Here is a 22,739-nt window from a genome sequence, read left to right as displayed (position 1 = left end):
GAGAAAAAACAAGGCTCTGGAATGTGTAATCCTTTAACAGTGAAGAAAACATGACTTTCTGATAAAATGTTCATCTGAAAAGCATTAAGGCTTTTGAACCATTCAGTACTGCATTCAGCTGCTGTTTTCCTGCAATGTATGCATTAGTGACAGGATTTGTCTCTTTCTCTCAGCACACCATCTCGACCGTATTTGCAAATAGGTGGACTAAGTAGGGTATCTGAGACATTTTTGTATTTATTCAGCTCTTCAGACTATACTTTGGAATCTTTCAATACACCTTTGAGCAAAATGTGTATGTTCTGACAGTTAATGCTGTACTACGATTCACAGAATGTCAGACATCCAAAACTGCCAGGGAGAAGAGGGCAACTACTTTTAGATCTCCCTATGCCACGAAGATGATCAGGGGACTGGAGCACCTCCCCTATGAGGACAGGCTGAAAGAGCTGGGCTTGTTCAGCCTGGAGAAAAGAAGGCTGCGGGGTGACCTCATTGCAGCCTTTCAGTACCTAAAGGGAGCCTACAAACAGGAGGGAAATCAACTCTTTGAAAGGGTGAGTGACAGCAGGACAAGGGGAAATGGTTTTAAGCTGAGGGAAGGGAGATTTAGGTTGGATGTCAGGGGGAAATTCTTTACGGAGAGAGTGGTGAGGTACTGGAACAGGCTGCCCAGAGAGGTTGTGGATGCCCCGTCCCTGGAGGTGTTCAAGGCCAGATTGTATGGGGCCCTGGGCAGCCTGGTCTAGCATTAGGTGGAATGGTTGGTGGCCCTGCATGTGGCAGGGGGGTTGGAGATTCATGATCCTTGAGGTCCCTTCCAACCCTGGCAATTCTGTGATTCTGTGATACTAGGCATCCAGTTGGGGACCACATGCCCATAACTGTGGAAGTCATGGAATTGTTAGTGAAAATCTTCCTACCTGCTTTCCATCTTCTTTAAACTTTAAATGCTTTTTTTTTTTTTTTTTCCCCAATTCATACACAGCTATGCACATACAGATTTCAAGCCAGAGAATGAGGCCCTGTTTTCCTACTTAATTACCCTGACAAATAAGGAACGGGCCGCTGGTATTTGCAAATCATGTGCAAGTGGGAAAAGAGCATTCTGCAGGATGTCTTTGGTGGCCACTCAGCTCAGAAGGATAGAACTCATACTCACAGTACGACCATGATTGTAACATCAGAAGCTTATTACAGTAAAACTAAATGTTTCTCTTACTGTTTTAAAAAAATGTTATCTATATTATCTATACTCAATTTTTCCTAATATACTCTCTGGGTGCTTAACTTTGCATGTAAGTGTAGAAGTAAGTTTGTTTATATACACATTGTTGGTGTACATAAACGTACACAACACATGCACACACACGCATTTTAGTGAATCACAATTGCTTGTTGAAAATGGCAGATACTCCCTGCATGGGGAATGGACAGTGGGAGTGTTTCATTGACGCTGGTCCATCTCCCAAGTGAAGATCAGTTCAGTGAGGTAGGGTGCAGGCATACGCTGTAGGAAGGCTGTTCCTGTGTGAGGCAAAGACAAGAGGCAGCAGATGGATGTAGGCAGATAGGAGGCCACAGTGGATGGATTCTGTGTGTGTTACGGATGTGGTCTGCAGTAGCTATGATGATGTTCAGGATTCAAGAAGAGATTTAATTGAAGATGAGCTGGAAGGGAAGCCAGGTGGACAATAGTAGGACTAGAAGTGTATTGCAGGAGGCTCCCCAGACCTGAATAGCAGCTTGGTTTGAGAAGCAAGGTAGCAGTTGCAGGGCAAAGGGCTGAACAGCATGGGCAAATCCACTGAGGAGCCTGGGGAAGGATGAGCAGCAAGGCTGGGAGGATGCAGAGGGACCATGGGAAGGAGGAAGAAGACAGCATATTAGTAGGCCAGGAAAACTGACCTGGACAAGTGTGTAGAATGGAGGGTGCAAATGGAGTGAAAAACCAAGCATGGGAGCAGGCATGGAAGAGTTTGGTTGAGGATTCATCAGCTGCCACCTAAGTGAGTTGCTCGAGAAGCTGGACATGAGCCAGCAGTGCACTTGCAGCCCAGAAGGCCAACTGTATCCTGGGCTGCATTAAAAAAGAGGTGTCCAGCAGGGAGACAGAGGTGATTGTCCCCCTCAGGGGGAGAGATTGTGGATGCCCCATCCCTGGAAGCATTCAAGACCAGGCTGGATGTGGCTCTGAGCAGCCTGGTCTGGTGATTGGTGACCCTGCATCTAACAGGGGGGTAGAAACTAGATGATCATTGTGGTCCTTTTCAACCCAGGCCATTATATGTTTCCTTTGATGTGATATGATTCTATGCATGTTTCTAATAAGGGCCACTACTTCCAAAAAAACATTCCACACCTTTTCAATCTGCTGATAATAGAGAACTTCAAGATGTCCAGCTTAACCAAGATGTCACATTTCCAGACAGCTCACTCACATGAAAAGAAGCCTGTTTTCAATACCTGCTTTGTTTAAATGAACATCCTATGTTATCTAGCATTCATAATGTTTCAGGGGAAATAATAATTGGTTTTTACAATTTTTTTTCTTCTGAAATTCTATACTCAAGGAAAATACACAGAATGCACACAGAAGATGCAGTATCGTTATATAATATTCTCCTCCCTTCCCTTGTTAACATGGTTTTTTAAATGTGATGAAGTCCCACCACTGTTTCTGAAATTGCCTGAATTTATTTGTTTGCTCTTTATTACGTAAGAAATGATTTCTGCATGTTTGAATATATTTCTGTGTGGAGTGCTGACATTCTTATCCACACTTCACTTGTCATTTCTAGGCCAGACGGTTAATATGATTTCCTACTTTGAGCTACTTACTGTGTACAGTTTTAACATGTGTTGCAGTAAGGCAATATATTAAAGTGCAGAAATGGATTATGGAAGAGATAGATATCGGATGAGAGTTGTTGGGTTCTCTTGGGTGAAGTCAATCAATGTGCAGTGTAAATATGTTCCTGATAGTGCTAAAAGGAAGTATTGGTAAATTTGTATTCTGATCCAGTCCCTCTTACATGAATGCAGGGAAAAAAAGCATTTGTGTTTGTGGATAATATTAAGAGGAGGGGCTGCAAGCCTGCGAAGGAGGGATTAGTGTTTCAAATGGCAAACTGAAAAAATAGAGGACTAATCAGCAGCATCTGGATAGGACCAGGATCTTTTCTCTGGGAAAGGGCTGAAGGCGGTAATGATTCCTAACATGGGTTTTTCTCAACACCATAGAGATATTGCATGGAAAGCTGAGGTTGTGCTGGGATGCAGATGCCCGCAAGATGTTTGAGGTAATTGCTGTGCAGTGCTCAATGCCGGCACGGTGCTTCCAAAGGGGTGGGGAAAATCAAGAAGGGAGGAAGCGTGAGAACATAGGGGTGCAGAAAATAGTTGTGAGGAAAATACTGTAAGAGACTGGAATTGCTTAACCTAAAGAAGACTAAAGGAGAACATTATAAGTATCTTTGAATATACAAAGTGCTCTTGCAGAAGTGAAGGGAGTTATTTTTTCTCTTATCCCCTTTAGACAAAATCTAGAGGACTTGAAGTGCAGCATGAAGATAAAGGGTAGACATGAGGGGAAATTTTCTGATTATAAGGACAGATTGCTTGGGGAGACTGGAAATTGTATTACTAAATATCTGTAAGAGCAGCATGGGTGAATACGAGCAAGGATGTTAGCATACAGTAGCCTCTCTGGAATACAAGGCATGGAGTAAGGATCTGCTCTGGATCCCTTCCTAGCTTGACCTATTTTAATTTGGTTAAAGCTGAACTAAGATAGAAAAAGACCTGGATGGGACAAGTGATTTCAAATGTAAGATATAATAAAATAACCATGGGCTTGATTGGGGAATCTGCTGAGCAGTCATGGCTGATCTTACTGACTTCACCCAGAGCAAAGACAGTGTAGAATTTCAGAGGCAAGGCCACAAGCACTGAATCAGTATTAAATTCTATTACTGCTGAACTATTTTTTGTATTAACCAAGTCTTTTCCATTACTCCAATTCTGGCTGTTGTGAAACTTCACATTACATTTTGTGTAGAACCCTTCCTGGAATTTTCAACCTCTGACAAGCCTGAGCCAAAATGGCTTTTCCAGTAGGTTTCCGTTTTTAAACTGTTCCTCAAAATGATAATTTCCCACCTTTGGGGTTTTTAGGCAATGCTCCAACCAGTCACTACAAGTAGTGGTTGAATTTGTGGATGTATTCTTCAACACAGAACTTTGAAGAAGTGATATGTGCAATGTGAACCTATAGCTGCTGAGGTAATGTAGCCTAAAAAAAAAACAACAAGCAAAATAAAAAACTTCCTAGGTAACAATATTTCGGAGCTACTGAATATGTTGTTGAGTACAGCTATTTGGGGGATTTTTAGGGATGATCCAAATGAGAAGAGGGAAAAAAATAAGAGATTCCTGTGAAGAACTGATTGCAATGGAAGTTAGAACACAAACAAAAAGCTTGTATGCTTTTACAGAAGAGGTGTGTTTTAGTTAAAAAAAAACAACAGAACTTTTTGCCAAAGAAAAAATCTGTCAGTAAAAAAGATTGCATTTTTCTGCGTGGAGGAAAAAAAAAAAAAAAAGCCACAAGAAATATTCAGTGGTTGGTTTTCACCAGCATGCTTTTTTTTGGAAAAGCAGATAAAATTTTTCTTTGATGTGCTCACAGGTGTATTTTCCAGGTGTAGCCATTGTTTTTTGATATTTTCTAAGCTGAAATTATGTGAATAACATTGCAAAATCATCCTGTGTTCTCCCCTCGTTGGCATGCTGTCACAGCGCATCAAGCAGGCGTTGCACTGGGTGGCACTGAGCACTACAGCTGTGGAGAGGGCTCTGTCCTGGCTTAGCCGTAAGAGGGGACAGCAAGAGATTTATCCCCTCTTGGGCTCTTTTCCTCTTCATTAGGAGTGATCTTTATCCTCCCAGAAGAAAGGAGGTTATCTGCACTTTACCTAGACGAAGGTGCAGGCAGTGGGCAGTGTGCTTTACATTTCGAAGCGTGAGGAGTCAGCTTCTTCAGTGAGTCCATCGTGTCTGTGTCACCCTGCCAAGCTACAGCCCAGTGCATCCATTTGCTTACACAAACCTCCAAATATTGATCAGGTAGGAGCAACAGCTGATCCTTACCTCTGCAGGAAGTGCTCAAGCAAGGAATTCAAAGGTGAAAGACTGTATTACCAAAGTTCGTGTCCATCTAATTCTGCAGGAAGTACTTTTTAATATTACGTGTATTCAGCCTAGAAAACTTAGAATTCCAGGGTATCATTGAGGCAAATAATTTTGATGAGGTAATTAAGACATACGTAATTTTGTATGTTTGAAAGAAAATGGGGGGGGGGGGGGGAAGGAAGGGGGTGTTCGTCCTCTCATAAATGCAGAACACCTAATGCTGTGAAGAGGTTTGGGAGAAACTAACTGCTAAATGTAAAAAAAAAAAAAAAAAGAAAGAAAGATGGATAGATAGACTTGCTGGCTTTCTCCTGTCCGAAGTTTCCCGTGTCTCTCTTTTATAATACAACAAGACACTCCAGACACCACATTTCTGGGGATTACCTTTGTTGGGGTTGAAGCCTTTGGCCTCATTCTTTTCCTCACTGTTAGAGTGCTCATAAGCCCCTGGAAAGACACTGTCTGTCATGTCTTGTTGCTTAAATATTGTGATCGAGCCTGTGAATAATCTCAGACTGCTCTGACATGTTCATAATAGCTTTTGTTCTACTCCTGCACCCATGCATTTCCATTTCTTGAGGTCCCTCAGCATGGTCTGTTCCAGTATTGACACAGAATGTGCATGTTGAACCAAAAGTGCTACGGGGAATTCAGACCAACGCCTTTTATTTTTGTGGGTGGTAATGATTTAGAAAGTGAAAATGGCCCCTCTGTGGCAAATGATAATATCCAGTCTTTTCTGGGCCCTTTTTCTCCCAAGCTTGAGGATTCTTTCACCCGCTGGTGAAAGTTGCAGTGAAGCAGCAGTACCCCACTGAGTTACATTGCCATGTATGGCTTTTTCGGTTGTTCTTTGTGCAGTGTTGGCTGCGTTCGCACCAGATGCCAATCATACACCACCAGTGGATTTGCAAGATTATAGGACGGGAAAAAAGATGAAGGTTAAGCACAGGGCACAATAGAGATTACTTATGGTAATGAATTGTATAATTTTTCTAGACAGATCTGGATTAATGTTTATCCCAGGCAAGAGATTACTGTATGTCTGATTCTAGTTGTAAACAGACATTATTAAACAGAAGGTTTATGTTCATGAAATGCGACTATGGGTGTTAAAGCACTTATGATTTATTATGTGCAAAGAGAAAAATTAACCTGTTCATCTGCTGTAGTACTAGATGCTCTGTGGAGTTTTGCATAATTTGGAAGGCATCTGCTCCTTTGGAATACAAATAATGAGTGAAAGATTCTTCTCTCATTTACACTGATCCAATGCCCTGCACTGCACAGGGGCTAGGGTGATGTAACCAGCTAAAGAATAGTCCTGCATACTTAGCATATAATGCAATAGCATTTCTACTAGAGATAAATGTTGGCAAGGTCTGTTTTCTTGTGAATCTTTATATTTTTTTCTTAAAGAATTACAAAAAAATATATGTGTTAATAGTCAGAGAGCTTCAGAAATAATGACCTTATTTGGATTTCCCAAACAATTCACTTTTGCTAATGGAAAATAATATTTAGAGAACTTTGGGATAAAAAATAAATATTTTCATCTATTTTCCACATAATTAATGTTGCAGCCCATTTTTCTTCTTTTTTATTTAAGCACTGCAGCATAGACACAACATTCACATTGTTTGTGCTGCTTCAGCTTCTTAACTAAATAATCATACTTGAATTAGTGACTTAATGTTTTTAAGTGAGCTCAAATATATCTCTTAATGAAACTGTAAACAAACTCCAAAACTTCACTTCTTTGATTGAGTGGAATTCCAACTTTATTATTTGCTAGCAAGGAAATATCTTTTCAAATAAAAGCAAAGACAAATTGCAGATATCTGTCTGTTCAGTTTATGTATACACCGTATTTGGAGCCGGATGATTTTTTGCAGAATGCCATTTGGAGTCATCCATTTACCAGTGGTGGATGATACAGCTGCGCTGGTTTCCCTCCACTTGTTAAGTGATCTTCCTACTTCTAGATTTTACAGCGAGTGTGTCGCTGATGCTTTATTTGTAAAATTCAGTCATATGTGAGAAATCTGACCGTTAAGTTTTACTGACTTCAAATGGACTTCTCATGAAAGAGTAAATATACATACAAGTATTTTGTGTGTGTGCAAAAACAAGCCAATATGCAGAAAAATAAATAAATAAATAAATAAATAAATAAATAGAACATGGAGTAAATATTATGAGATACTAAGGGTGCTAGGCGAATTAAGATTTAAGTGGTTAAACTAGATGTGAGTGCTGTCATGCATAGGATTGTCAGGTAGCAAGTTCTCAGTGCTTGAATTTAAAAAAGCTGCAATCTTAAATAGCCATCGAAACACTTCATGTTTCTTTTTTTTTTTTTAACTCAGATATGTGCTACGTTTGATACAAAAAAATTATGAGAAAATGGTAAAGTTTTTTTAACATTTTTTAATATTGGTCTAACTACCACATTTATAAAGGCTGTGAAGCGTGAGCCCTAAGTTAAAGTATGTGAGCAAATTTAATTGATGGGGAAAAGTTAACGTGGGCTTTGTTGGTGATTGAGACCAATTGCCGGGAAAGCAGTGCAGCACCCTGAATTCTATACAGAGTTTTGAGCACAGGTTTCAGGCAGCTCAGGTAAGGTGAGCAGCACTGCCTGAATGTGTGTGCAGTGAAGCATGTCTAGGGGAGCAGAAAAACCTGCACCGCGCTGTGTCTTGGCAGACTATAAGTCATTAAGATGACCTCCGTCTCCCAAAGAGCAGTGAAGATGGAAATGAAGACACATTTCTGTGAGCAGCCTGCTATGGGTCGTAAGTTGAAGCGGTGCTGCATTTCCCTGCGAAGCACATGGAGCCCAGCCGTGGTGTTTAACGGCGCTGAGCTCATCGCTGCTGAGCTGAACGCGGCTGAAGCGAACGATGACCCTCACGTCTTGGCGATAGCAAAATGTCTCCCTGATGTGATCCCACGGACTTGGGAACATTAAGTTAATTTCCCCCTGGATCTCTGAGCTGCGTCCTCTTTACCCGGCGGAAAGCTGGTGAAGAATACAGCTTTTGACCGACTGACAGAACGTGGAGTGGGAAATGAGATGCGTTAAATTAGAATATGACAAAAAGCCTATCTAAATATCTGTCACAGGGCTACGAACGGGGTGTCACCCAGGAAAGGAAAGCAGACCGCTGGTGGGACTGCATAGACGGGGGGAAAAATTGGTAAATCATCCAGATTTGTTACAGGCTTTGAGGGGATAATTAAGGATATCGAGTGGGCTGCTACACTTCCAGGGCTGGTGATCCTTCTCATGTAATCTCAGATTAGTTCTTGTCTTGTCTACACCGAGCACAGAATTAAGCAGTACAAAGTTTGCTGCCCCACTGTAGTAAATCATGGGGTTATGTGCCTGTGAGAGGATGCATAGCATCTTGGCTTATGCAAGATACAAAAAAGAAAGGGTGCACCTTTCCCACAATAAAGAAACCACAAAACAAACAACAAAGCTCCAATCCTCAAAACTCCAAGAAACCCAGCAGTGCAAATGTGTGGGATGTAAATTTTTCTGGTTGCTACAAGAATGTTTGCAAAATGATTTTCTGGAAAACCAACATCTGTAATTAGTAGCCAGTGAAACAGAAGGAGCTCAAGGCGTGCAGTGTGGTTTGGCTGCATCTGTTCGTCTTTAACTGAATTTGTAACAACTTTTTGCAGTAGGAGTGCAAATCGTGGGCTTCTGATTCGCTCCTTGGAAAGTTTTTATTAGAAAAATAGAAAATGTGAGTTCAACATATCATGTTTACGTTTTGTTTTATTTCTGTGTGAGCAGTTCACAGGAGAATGTGACTATGATAGGGTTAATCCAGCTACACAAAAATCCATGCTGTGTATGATAGTAGTAAAGCTTGTGATCCCTTGATCTTTGATTAGATCCGAGCTAGTAAATATCTTGTTTAATCAGAATGAGTTGTTCTGCATGTAGTATAAGTCACCTTCACAGATGGGATGTAGCAACAGAGTTGTTCGTGAATATTTGTTTAAATCCTTTCCAGAGCAAGCATGCTTTATGTTTCTTTGTTGTAAATCAGATTGAAGCAAGTAAAGACCAGCACGGAGGAAAGACATCTACTTGCAGTTAGGATTAGGACAGCGTGAACCTCTATTCCTTTGCAAGAGAAAATATAACTTAATAGAATCTTGAAAGGTATTTTACGCTGTTCTGCAAACATAACCAACACAGCGTGGCTGCTTGTTCAGGCTGGGTTACAAATACAGTTATCTAGAATTTCATCTTAAAATGTTCATGCAGGTTTCTAGCTTAGCAGACTATAAATATACAGAGACTGAGATTTATTACGGTGAATGTTCAGCCTCTATTATTATTCTATATGTTAAAGATACATAGTTAGAACTGTAGCTGTTTTGTATGCTGGTAAACAGGAATTCTTAAAACCTTATCTGTAAAGCTATTTGTTTTGTGTGTTACGTCAGCGTCCTATTTACCTAAATCTGTCATAAATGCCTTCTGATACGCCTTTCTTTGACATGCAAAATATTGAAAATGAGAGGACTCCTCTCTCTGAGATTTTCGTCAATATGTAATTTTTCCGTGTTCATAACTTTGCGGTAATAACTGGACAACCTGTAGTTAAACGTGTCTCAATTTCTCCCTCTTATTTTTCATAATCACCGCACAGAGCCTTTTGTGCTCAGAGGTGTGATTAGACTTAACCTGCCGTCGTATCTGAAGAACTTTCTGTACAAAATATTACACATTGCATAGATGTTAGCTCTAACTGTGATATATAAATAGATATAAAGATGAGTCGCCCTCTCGCCAAACCTCACTCCTGATAATTTTTTTTTTTATGTTTTCAACAGGAAGACTGGAGAGCCCCCACTAATAAATGGCTGGATTCCTTACCTAGGGAAGGCTCTGCTTTTTAGAAAAGATGCTTTCAAATTCTTACTGGATCAGCAAAAGAAACTTGGAGATATTTTCACTGTACATATTGCTGGTGAGAAATGTTTTAGTAATTCTCTTGGTTTTTCCATCAGTGATGTTAAATAGCAATTCAGATGTTTACTTTAGAATCTTACATAACTAAAAACATTCCTCTGTAGCACAGGACAGAATATGTTAAATTCAAATGTATTATAACGTCATAAGTATCCACAGGATTTATTTATGAGTATGTATATTTGTATATAGCTGTAGGTATACATGCATATCAGCAGAATTTGTAAATGTGTAATGTAGGAACACATCTAAATGTGTATTGTTTTTTTTCCTAAGGAAGGCAGAGCTAACATCATCTTGACACTGCACAGAAAAAATATCAGATTAAATTTAGAAAACACTTTAGAAAAAAAGTGCAGGATATGTTCTCACACATTTTACAACTGGTTGACAGGAACACAAGGGAATGAATGACACATTGACTCAGTGATACAATCAGGACTAGAACACAGAAACTTCCCATTGCCAGTCTCTTACTCTGACCGTGCTTGCCGAAAATAACAATATAATAAAGTATGATACAACCTTGCTGCTTTGTATTTATAGCTGTTTTACTACGCTAGCTTGAATACAAATGTTTGAGTGATTTCACGTAGATGCTTAAAAGCATAAGGAAAGCACAGAAGGATTCTAGAATGAAACCTAAATACATAAATTTAGATATATACCTGTGTGTATACACACACACACTTTTTACTAAAATCAACTTAAAATCAAGTAGTTTCCTTTGTTCAGAAAAAGATAAACTCTTATCTGACAGGGTCGGTAGAATGGAGCTGTTGCCCCTCCTGAATGCTGAGATCCTTGTTCAAACGATCAGTTTTATAGTTGCATCAATTATTGTTTCAGAGTCCTCTACCCCACTTTTAGCTATCCTTGTATTTTTAAAGAGTTGCAAAGAAAAATGAAAGTATAACATTTGCTTTGTAATTTTTTGACGGTGACATTTCTTTTAGTTTTCCATTTAATTTATATTTTGCAATACAATTTTTTTCCATTAAAAATCAAGTCAATTGCATGCAGTATGTTTAATTAATGAATTTTTACTTCCTCTTATTGTATTCTTTGTCTTTTAAAAAGGCATTTTTACTGCTGTTAACTACACTTTTTTAATTCATTTGTGTTGTTTTTTTTTCCTTTGGAAGCTGGTATGTTCAGATATTTCTGCATCTTGAAAATGAGTTCATCTACAAGACTAACTTTTTTGTGAAATATTGTTATTTTTATTGTTGATGTACATTCTTACTATACACAGTAATGGCTTCTTATGAGTGAAAATTAATAATAATTATTGAAAGACTCTCAGTGCATTCACAAAAGCAAATGCAGTCACGCTTGAGAATCCGTAATTAATTAAATAATTTATTTATTTTTATTCTTTTATTTAAGACTGTACTTAGAGATTTGTGTCTTTAAGCAATCTGTGAATGTAATTTAGGTTAACCAATTTCTGTTTGCACAATAAATGGAATTCCTTTTCTACTAATCTCCCTATGTTTAGGTATTCTGAGGAAACCTTCGTTGATGCAGGTGAAAACAAACAGAGTGAGTTATGGATGTCATTTCAACCTTATACAGAGAAGCCTTTGATTCTGTGAATTGGTCGTATCGGAGATGCTATCTTGACTTCTCTTCTTTCCAGTCTAAAAATACTGACCATCAGGACTTCACTAAGCAGAAACAGCCTGTCAGCCACAACTCAGAAGGGAAGACGAAGCTAGTTAGTAGCTCGTATCCTGTCTTGATGTTGAGATGTACAGGCTTTCTGTGCATCTCTTTGATTTGACAAAGATGATGTTTGTATGCTCAGCAAACATAACGCAGCCGGCTGTGTGTGTACTATCAGTGCTCTACCCCCCTGGTGAGGGACTACAGGTCCTGTCAACAAATCCTATCAATATGTATTGTTCTAATTATTGGTTCTCAAAGTAGTTCATTTGGAAAATGTGGAACGATGCTTGGAGTTTCTGGCATTGCCCCGTACCGGTAATGCGATTTCGCTGATTGTACTTTCCCATGTGATGAGCAAATGATTGTCATACCTAAAAGTCGCAAGGGACATGGATGTCATCTTAATAAAGAAATTAAAAAGCACATCTTTCTATGAGAAACAATGTAAATTCCTGACCTGTCGCAGAAAATAGTTCTCTAATTGGTTTTGTGTGGTGGTGCAGCAGAATCGTTTTCCCCAAACGTCATACCGGCGAAGCACTTCTGTACATCATTGTCAGCAGTTCAGCAGAATCTTCCTAATAAGAGGACGATTACGTAAAAGCGATAGTCTTCAGGAAAGAAAAAGGGAGAGAAAAGAAAAGAAGAAGGAAGGGATGAGAGAGAAAGCTCTTGAGTCTGTTGTTTTTAGATGGTAGTACTTCCTGGCCCAGCGTTTCTGCTTGCTAAGGATCAGCAGCGTAGGCAGACTGCTAGGTAAGAACTTAACGATTTTGAAGCAGTTTTGTCACAGTTTCCCAGCTCTAAACTTTGTCTCCTTTTCCTGATACGTTATTAGAAATGACAGTGGGCATTGCAACGCCATCTACGAGACTGTCTGACTCAAATCTTAATAAAGTAATCTGTCTTTCGGTGCTTTTGCTGAGCACATGTGGCCTTTTTTAATTCTGCTAATAAGTCATTCTTTTTTTTTAAATCATGACACGCCTACAGTAACGTACCACATTTTTCTGTCTTAGGCAAAAGGTAATTTTCATGAACTTACAAAGCTGAAGTCTGCTGCAAGCATTACTGAAATAACATCCATCATTATGTGGCATATGAAACGCTTGTCTTTCATCATTAGCATTAAAAAGCTCCAGAATGCATTATTAGAGTAATTTCTTAACTATCATACAAATACTGGCTTCTGTGCTCAGATTTACCAAAGTTGACAATTTTCATATTTTCCACATCAATCTTCTATTTCTAGGAGAGTGTATAAACTAAATGGAGATAACCAGGCTATTTGCAGCACGGTTGTAATGCAAACTGAAGGCTTGGACAAGGAGTATAAATTTTCTGTATCCATATTAAAATAACTCAGAGGGCTTTTTACAGAAACAAGTATACATCTATTATTTTGACTTGTTTCTATTGTACTAAATAAAATAGCTCCGTGACTTAAAATATTGGGATTTTTCAGTGTGGCATTTCCATATAGACAAGTCTACTTGCTCTTTTGTGCCAAAGGAATTTTTTATATTCTAACAAGGACAGGCTTTGTCCCCAGTGGTTTCTTTATAAACATGTTCAACATTTAAAGCTTCCTAATTCGGAAAGCATGTGGTGTGCCTTCACTTTTGGCTGATCTGTCGTTTACCTTTACCACTACTCTGATGGAAAATCATGAGCATCAGTATTTTGGTACTGTTTTAGAAAAGACCACTGCAAAAGGTAGTTCTTGGCATTAGCTGCAGTGGAATGATATTGGAGGGGAGGGGCAGCTGCGTTTTAAAATACTGCAGAGTAACAAGAATCTTGAGGAAGAAGTTTGCATTTGTTGGTATTTTACACCACCAGGGATATTAAGTGGGAAGAGACCTCAACTGCAGAAACAAAATTATCTGGAAAGCAAAATTCATGGCAGTATTGATGATACCTCAAAATGGTATATTGAGGTCAGAAAGTTTGGTTGTTTGCTGTTAAGTTCTCAAAGGCTGCTTAGGGTAGGGGAGGTGTTGGGGCATAAGTTTGTAATTGTCATCAGTATCCTACTGGGTGGAAGGCACTGGGGCAAACCTGTGGTGCTGCATCTGTGTGCAGGTCATGATAGTAATGGCTGAAAACACCCGTACTCTTGCAACAGTAACTTTCTAACTGCAGTTAATTAGTTCTACATTTTGGTCTTTTTCTAACAAAGAGATCTAAAATTGGTAAATGGTTTTAAGTTGAGGTAGGGAAGATTTAGGTTGGATGTCAGGGAAAAGTTCTTTACAGAGAGAGTGGTGAGGTGCTGGAACAGGCTGCCCAGAGAGGTTGTGGATGCCCCATCCCTGGAGGTGTTCAAGGCCAGGTTGGATGGGGCCCTGGGCAGCCTGGTCTAGTATTAAATGGGGAGGTTGGTGGCCCTGCATGTGGCAGGGGGGTTGGAGATTCATGATCCTTGAGGTCCCTCCCAACCCTGGCCATTCTGTAATTCTGTGGATCCTCCGTGAGGTACATACACAAGCTGCCTTTGTTATAGGGGGTTCCACTATTCTGACTATAGAGACATTGCATAAATACAGTAACAAAGTATTTTGTTTTGTGTGTTTATATATATCGCCAACTTGCAATGCTATGGTCTGGAGCCCAAGCTGATTCTACAAAATGAATTATATTTTGGTACATACTTACTTTTTGCTACCAGGAACCTGATGAGAATACTAAAAATAAGGATCTGTGTTACTCTGTTTGTCAAAGATTTTCTTTTCCGAAGTATGTGCTAGTGTTGAGGGAATTTTGATTTAAAATTATTGTTAAAATAGTTTGTTTGTCTGAAAACCCATTTGCTGAAAATTATTTTCTTGCTTAAAAATGATAAGAATTGATGTGTGTTTGCTAAGAGACTGATTAAAGATCACAAAGAAACTCAAATTTTGCATCAGAAATAAGCAGATGGTGGACAGATGGTTTAAATTAATATTAATTAAAAATCTTAACTTAAATTGTTTACCCTGTAAACGCAAAGTTAGGAAGCCAGCTTTCATCTTTAGGGTTAATAACACTCCAAGTCTATTTATTAAAAATCACTCCAATAGGCATTCTTTCCAAGCTTTGATCACAAAGATGGTGGCCTCAGTGAAGAGCGTGCAATTGTGAGAAAGCTGGGGTGAGAGGAGTGCAGGGAGAGCAGTGCTGGGACTCTTCGCAAAGGCTTGGGAAGATCCTGCGAGGGTTAAAAAAAATTAAGGGGCTAAAAATTCATAAGTGCCTTGGAAAGGAAGAAACAGTCAGGGAAGAAGACTGGGAATTGAGGATCTCTTTATCAGGCTGATTTCTTGCTCTTGAAAATTGATTTATATCTGTAGTTTGTTATGTTACAGTAAAGCAAACTACATGAGTACCTCAGAAATCTTCACACATTGTTAAGAAGAAGGGGGTCAAATTCTATCTTGATTTATCCCTCGTGTTTCCTTTGTTTCCCTGGGATTGCAGGGGATGTAAATGGGATGAAAATTTCACCAGCTGGTTATTATTGCAAAAAAGTCCAGGGTGCACCCATCTTTGCCACAGAGCAGGGTGTGTATGTGCAAGTCAGGATATGGAATAACTATGATCATTCAAATGTCACTACATGGTTACCATGGATACTTGTTGACATTTTTAGTGGTAGTGACTACTTTATCTCAGGACATCTGTCACAGAGCCAAATTTGGCCCTCAGTTAAGCATATAGCGTTCCCATTAAAATCAAAGGAGATTTGTCCCTCTAGTAAGACAGAATTAGACTGTAAGTATGGTAAGCTTTGATGTTTTCTGGGTTTATAGCTAGGATATTTCACAGAGAATGTGTACATTTTAATGGATACCTTTTTTCCCTAATGCACCTGTCCCTGCAAGTTAAGAATCTAGAGCTCTAAATTTAGACTTAACATGGGAATCACACATAAAAAGTTAAGATTTAGTTGAGCTTTGGGAGTATTAGCATTTTGATTCATTATAGTTCACCAAAATGTTCTTTATTAGTTGACTTTAAACTTGGGGGAAATTTTAGATTTTTTTTCTGGTATAGGCAACTTCAAAACTCACTGTACCACTGCAGTGCTGTACCTTAGTACCCAAAGCTGGAAGACCTTCTGTAGAGCTCCTCAGGTGCATCAAGAAGGCCAGAAAGTTTTCCATGCACTCTGACACAATGAATGACCATGCCAGGTCAGTGTGTACCCCATAACGGAAAGCACAGTGAGAATAAGATCCTTCTTAGTAAGCTGGGGCTTCAAAGTCAGATTCCATTGTGGTCATTTTACTGATACCAAGCAACTTCTTAGCAAAAAAGTTGAGACACCATTAAAGAAAAAGACAGATGTGGCTTTAAATGTTGGGGTTTACAACATGCAATTAAAACTATTGCCAGCAGATTTGAGTCTAGATGTCATCTCCTTGAAGAAAATCTGCCTAGGTAACAAGTTTTCCACTTCAGCCTCCCTCATCCACTTTCCTCTATGCAGATGAAATATGAAATCTCTTACTGCTATTAAAAAAAAAAAAAAAAAAAATGCTGCTATGATCCCACATTACATTTCATAAATCATGTTAGGGTAGTAACTGATCTATTCCGAAGCGCCATAATTGCAGGTCACACCCTATTGTTTCCAAAACCAGTAGATCAGTCCACAATTGAAAAGTGTCTTCCTGCTGATTTTAGAAGTGCTGTGAAAGAATATGCAGGTGGAATCCTGACAAGAAGACTAAGTATTGTTTTCTCTTCCAAATCTAAACATAATATATTGTATCTTCCTTTTTTCTTTTTTTTTTTTTCTCTGGAGATCTTTTCACAGATCTTTTCTTTGGCAAAGTTCTTGGTGTTCTTCTTCCAGATGTTGATGGTACTTATTTTTAGTTATTACCTCTGAAAGCATCAGAGTATAAAGCCACATGTCTCTGTTTTTTTCTTTTCTTCTATTCAGGCAGATATATTACCTTTATCATGGACCCGTTTCAATATGTTTACGTCATCCGAAATAGCAAACAACTTGAGTTCCACGAATTTGCTGATAAGATGGCTTCCAAAACTTTTGACTACCCAGCCTTGTCAAACGTAAAATTCCCCGATCTCAAGGAAAACCTGCACAGAATCTACCAGTATCTACAAGGCAAGCCTTTGGAAATAATTTCTGACCACATGATGAAAAATCTCCAGGATATATTTGAATGGAAATGCTCACAAGCAACAGATTGGGAAACAGAAAAAATGTACAAATTCTGCTGCTCTGTAATGTTTGAAGCCAGTTTTGTAACACTATATGGAAGAGTTCCTGCTGCAGATGGCCGCAAAGTTATTAGTGAAATCAGAGACAAATTTATCAAGTTTGATGCCAGCTTTCCCTATTTAGCTGCAAACATACCAATTGAGTTGCTAGGAGCTACCAAGAAGGTTCGGAAGGAGCTTATACATCATTTTTTACTTCAGAACATGACAAAATGGCTGGGAGGGTCAAAAGTGGTCCAAGCCAGACAAGATATATTTGAGAAATATGAGCTGCTTGGAGATTATGACAAAGCAGGTAGGAAACTTATGAATGATAGCTTGTCTAAAATAAAATAATTTACTATAGACCTTTGAAATAAAAAGGCAAAATGGCGACCTTGAAATTTTTTTATGTTCTTTCTAATTGGCTAATGATAAAATGTTTTACTCTGAAACAACCCTCTATGATAATTGATTTTTTTTTTGTGCTGAGGTGGTAAAACAAGATACTTAATGGTGATAATGAGAAAGATTATAACTGAGCTGCATTTACTCCCCTTATTCCCCCCACCCCCCCGACATTACATTTCAAACTATTCTCATTAAGCAGAAAATTAGACTTCAGAAGCCTATTGGTCCTCATTAGCATTCACTGATCCTTGGCTGGGTCTGTGTCCTAACATCTTTTAATTAGCACACTGCAAATCTAATCAGTGTAATAAACGCTATTAATCTTCCTTTTCACTTATTTTCTCCCAGCACATCATTTTGCCTTCCTGTGGGCCTCTGTGGGAAACACGATTCCAGCTACATTCTGGGCCATGTATTATCTGCTGCGGCACCCAGAAGCTCTTGCAGCGGTGCGTGACGAGATTGACCATTTGCTGCAGTCAACAGGTCAGAAGAGAGGGCCCACGTATAACATCCACCTCACCAGAGAACAATTGGACAACCTGGTCTACCTGGGTAATTTATTTTTATCTGTTAGCAAGAGAAGAGGGTCTCTCCCTGCAAACTGGGTTTATCACTCATTTCTGTTTACTGAGAAGGTGGAGGACACAGCTGCCTAATTGACATAATAACACCCATTTACATCAATTATAAATTATGTAGTTTATAGCTGTAGATACTCTCATTGCATGTAAACATTAAAGCCTAGGTAATTAACTATGCAAGGTATGCAAAAGGCTAAATCGAAGCTTTGCAATTATTTGAAAAAAGTTGATGCCTATTAAGTTGCTTGATTCTGAGCATCTGCCGAAGTGTTAATGCATTTCAAATACTTCAGCATGGTACTGCCAAGAAAGACCCTTTTCTGAAATTAAAGTAGGGTAATGCATTTAAACTGCAAATGTAATTTTTTCACAAGCGGTTTCTTTCTTTTTCTCTCCTTAACGTGATAAAGAGTTCTAAAGCAGGCTTTAGCATAGCTATGCCTCTGAACTAAAGAGAAGAACTAAAGCTTTCCAGATGAGAAATGGCATTTTGAGTACTGAAAGCAGTACCTTGATTCAAAACAGGGAGCTCCAAGGGAGATCCAGGTCTCCCAGTTGTAGACCAGTGGCTCACAGGAGGACTCTGGCCAGTCACATTGGGAAGCTGTGTTCTGGGGCTGGATGAGCCTTCAGGGCCCAGTGGTTTCACTTCACTTCCTAGTGCACAGACACTGGTCAGATGAATGATGAAACTAGCCTGGGGGAGGAGAGAGGAAAGTATTCATAGGTGTGTGTAGCAGGGAGCAGCCTACCTTCAAAGCATCTGAAAATCCCCATAGGTAGAGGTATCAGAATGACAGGAGCTCTATAAAGGCATGAAGGGTGAATATCCCTTTTGTTTTAGATACTGACAGCAATCTCCTGATAAAGCTGAGCATAGCTCTGTGTGTTTTGGTTGCTCCTGTCCTGACCTGGTGGTCTGCTCTAAAATAAGGCTGTTACAGGATAGGGTAGTAAAGCAGTGTGGGGTCAGTGCACCTGGTGAGCATCTACATAAAGGATTCCACTCTCCAGTATGGCATGTACTGAAACCCTGTGGTTCAGTTTGAATTGTCTCTCATAGCACAAATCTAAAATCGAGTTTGATTCACCTACTTCTTATTAAAGCATTGTTGTTAACTATATGTAGTGTGGCTCTAGTAAGTTGGTTTCATCTGGAGTTACAGCTCTTTTGATGCAGATTTATCTGTAGTTGATGGAGAAGGCTTTTGATGTTGGGAAGATATCCAATAACAAGAGTAACGTGAGTTATTGGCAATTCATGTGACTTAGGAACACAAGTAAAATTGTTTCACATCAGAGTTAGCATCCAGCAAAAGATAATAGAGAAGAAAAGTTGCCAAGCATCAAGATCATAAAATCATAGATTCGTAAAGGTTAGAGAAGACCTCTGAGATCATCTAGTGGAACCATCAGCCCACTGTGCCCACTAAACCATGTCCCTAAGTGCCACATCCGCCCTTTTCTTGAAAACTTTCAGGGAAGGTGACTGCTCCACCTGCCTGGGCAGCTTTTTCCAATACCTCACCACTCTTTCTGAGAAGAAATTTTTCCTACGATGATCAAGGCAAAATTTATTTTCTAATTGGAGACAGAGGTGAAATTGCTAAATGAAAAACAAAAGCACCCCAGAAGTGCAGGAATAAGAAAAATAACAGCACAGAACTCACCAAAATCACCTGGTGAAAAATGGGATAAAGTTTCCAACATTGACCATGTTACCCTCTTGCTGCTCCTTGAAACTGTCAAAGTCTCAGTATCATTGATACACATGTTAAGAGGAAAATGCTGCATCTTACTTTGTAGTATTCTGTAGTACTCAAGTTACACTTTTGTTAAATTTTATAATGGTGTTAAACATAATGTGATATGTAAGAAGTGATTTCAATTCTTCCGGCACTTAAGTCGTAAAGGGCTGGATACTGTCCCATAAAATAATAATATAGAAAAAAAACTGTACCATAAGAGAAATTAAATTCATGCTTCAGTGGAAAGGAGAAAGGGATGTTTTTTTAGTAAATGTATAGAAGGAACAAAGGTTCAAATTTTCATTGCTTGTGCAGGAAGAATTCCCCATCTCCATTGGCTGCTGCATGGAGAAAGCCATGGGCCAACCCTGCCCACACTTAGAGCTTTCTGGACATGGCATATGAGAAGGAGCCTGTCCTCCTCCCTTTCCCCCTGTACTGACCTGCAGCACAGAAAAATGAGAATTTGTGTCCCTGCTCCTGGGTAAGGCAGCCAGGTGGGGTTCTTGTCTATTTATCACCTTGTCATCTCTTTCTCCTGTTTTAAGCGCTGTGATTCCCCGTCCTCTTTTTGGCCGACTGTAACAAGAGCCTTTTTTTGGATTCCTCATGCAATGGAGAGCAAGCAGGAATTGCTAAAAGGCCTTTCTGAGACGCATTCTTGTTATTGTGGCCACATTCATTGGGTCTAGAGAATGACATGTCCCAGTTTACTTTTAAATTTGAAACAGGTATGTGATCTTAAAAAAAAAACAAACAAACAGCTCTCAACCCTCTTGTCACACATTGTGGCCCTGATTATTTTCTTTCGATGGCATTTCTGGGGCAGCGCACTTCGTGTTGTCTGCTTAAGACTTTTCCAGCAACCAAAACACGCGTGCTTGTGTGCACAGAGTAACATACATTATTAGTCATTATGACTCACAATGGAGCTCTAATACGGTAAACGATACATGAGAACGGTCTGTCGGTTTTTATGGTTATAATGGAAATGCAAAGGGTAGAGCAGAAATATACTTAGTGCATGTGTAACGCTAGGCATGTTTAGTCAGTTCGTTTGTTCAGTATTAGTCCATTCATTTATATGGTGAAGTATTCTTGCCCCAGGTCACCACTGAATCCTGGAGATTTCCTGCAAAGAAAACACAGCTTGAAAAATCGTTTTGTATAGACAAAAGGACAGGAACCCCAAAAGAGCTAATGCGGGATGTGTAACTGTAACATGAGCAATAAGCATTAAAATTGTTATTTGGGTTAAGGTAAATAAATATATTTTCCTTGGAGGCAGCTGGGCAGTACCATGTAATTCTTAGGAAGATACAGATGTAGTTGTTTCCAGTTGTCGTGTGTGTAGGCACACCGCTATGCGTGTGAGTTAGTGACCCCCCCCCAAATATTTGCATACCCAATCATTTTTTTCCTATAATGCACTCTAATAATTATAATACCCTATTACCTGCTGTTAGTGTAAAATTAACAATCCATTATGCACAATAAGTTTTATAAAACATTTACAGATCGAGATCATGTTTAATTAAAATTAACTTGCCTATGAAAGCCAAATGCACTTATGATTCACAGTGACCTTTTATTACCTGCAGTCCCTTGTTTTGGCTGGATGATTGACAGCTTGCTGTTTGGCTACCATGTTGTATTTCAGCTGACAAGACTTTTCATTTTAACTCAATTTGCCTGCCTATCACAAGCTGGTGGCAGGCCAGGCTCAAGTCACCCAGCTTTGCCTCAGCAGCTTGCTCTATTTCTCATTAGTACGCATTTATTCAGTGGAAATTGGAAGACAAATGCTTGAAGGCATGTGAACTAAGTATAGCAAATTAGGGTTTAAAGACTGAATATTTATAAGTATATTGAAACAGTTTTTTAAAAAAATCTAGAATGAATTGGAAACTGAGTGCTAGCTTTAGTATAAGAGGAATGAAGAGAGAAGTGGGAGGATTCTAAGAATAACAATACTATGAGATATTTCTCTCTCTCTCCCTCTCTCTCTCTAGAAAATATGTAAAATCTCTCTGACAACACCTTATCAAACAACAGCCTGGCTTCTTTATGTAGTGTGTGTACAGCAAAGTTTAGCATCTCGTGTGTGTAAGAAGGGGAAAAAAATGAGGGTCATGCTCATTTGCTGCTTGGTTATCCCTTGGTATGCTTTAAATTGCCTTGTTTGTTCGGCACAAGCACAGAAACAGATGTTGCTCTACCACGCTGGATAATTTACTGTACCTCATGGTGCAGAATGGAAGGCCTCCCAAGCTACCCAGCTGGTCTGTCAGCGGCGATGGCTGGTGTCTGCTCAACTATGACAACTGCAAGCAAAGGCTGCAGCTTTATTGTGCAGTTGTCATTCCTCCCAACGTATAGCCCCGGCATTTGGGGAAAGCTGACTGTCTCTTTTTTTAATGTTTGCCTGCAAACCAGTATAAGCTTCCATCCTCCTTTGTTGATCATAATGTGACTCATTACTTTTGTCATCTAATGATTATCGGCATGATCGCTCAGAGCTAGAGCCAAGCTCGCCTTCTACACATAACTGGTACTGGAAGGTAAAACAGATTTGTCATTTACGATCTGACCGCTAAGCCACACTTTGTGCTCCATTATTGTGATTAACTTCTGCATAAGATATGCTGCCCGATTGTCATCTGCGATCCGGCGGTGGGCACCGACTGCCGCTCTCTGCGAGAGGACGGCCCCCGATAGGATGTGACTGCAGCGCTGGTCGAGTTAAACGCAGACCCGCTATTTTGCAGCGGCGCTGCAATAATTATTTTTCCTTTTTTGCTCTCCCCACCCCCCCGACCCCGTTCGATTTCCTGGGTGAATGGTGTTGCCGCATGCGTCACCGCCGTTTCCAAAACTGTGGTGTTCCGAGCTGTGCGTTTTGAAGGTTGAGGGCAGTCT

At 39.6% G+C, this 22,739-nt stretch overlaps 1 protein-coding gene across 2 annotated transcripts in view; it reads left to right on the top strand.

Annotated features, from left to right (window-relative positions):
- CYP7B1 (cytochrome P450 family 7 subfamily B member 1) overlaps positions 1-22,739 on the top strand; it is a 123,341-nt gene that overhangs the window by 90,232 nt on the left and 10,370 nt on the right. Inside the window, exons 1-4 of one of the 2 annotated variants that reach the window (XM_090137643.1) lie at positions 10,056-10,193; positions 11,697-12,622; positions 16,797-17,393; positions 17,837-18,043. In XM_090137643.1, coding sequence (XP_089993769.1) covers positions 16,817-17,393; positions 17,837-18,043 — 784 coding nt within the window. In that variant the 5' untranslated portion in view covers positions 10,056-10,193; positions 11,697-12,622; positions 16,797-16,816. Of the gene's footprint in view, positions 1-10,055; positions 10,194-11,696; positions 12,623-16,796; positions 17,394-17,836; positions 18,044-22,739 lie in introns of those variants that run through there. The other variant, XM_031612907.2, reaches the window with a different exon arrangement.

This window comes from Phasianus colchicus, chromosome 3 (assembly GCF_987193195.1).
Source record: "Phasianus colchicus chromosome 3, bPhaCol1.hap1.1, whole genome shotgun sequence".
NCBI classification, from domain to species: Eukaryota; Metazoa; Chordata; class Aves; order Galliformes; family Phasianidae; genus Phasianus; species Phasianus colchicus.
This window is presented reverse-complemented; position numbering and strand designations above follow the sequence as displayed.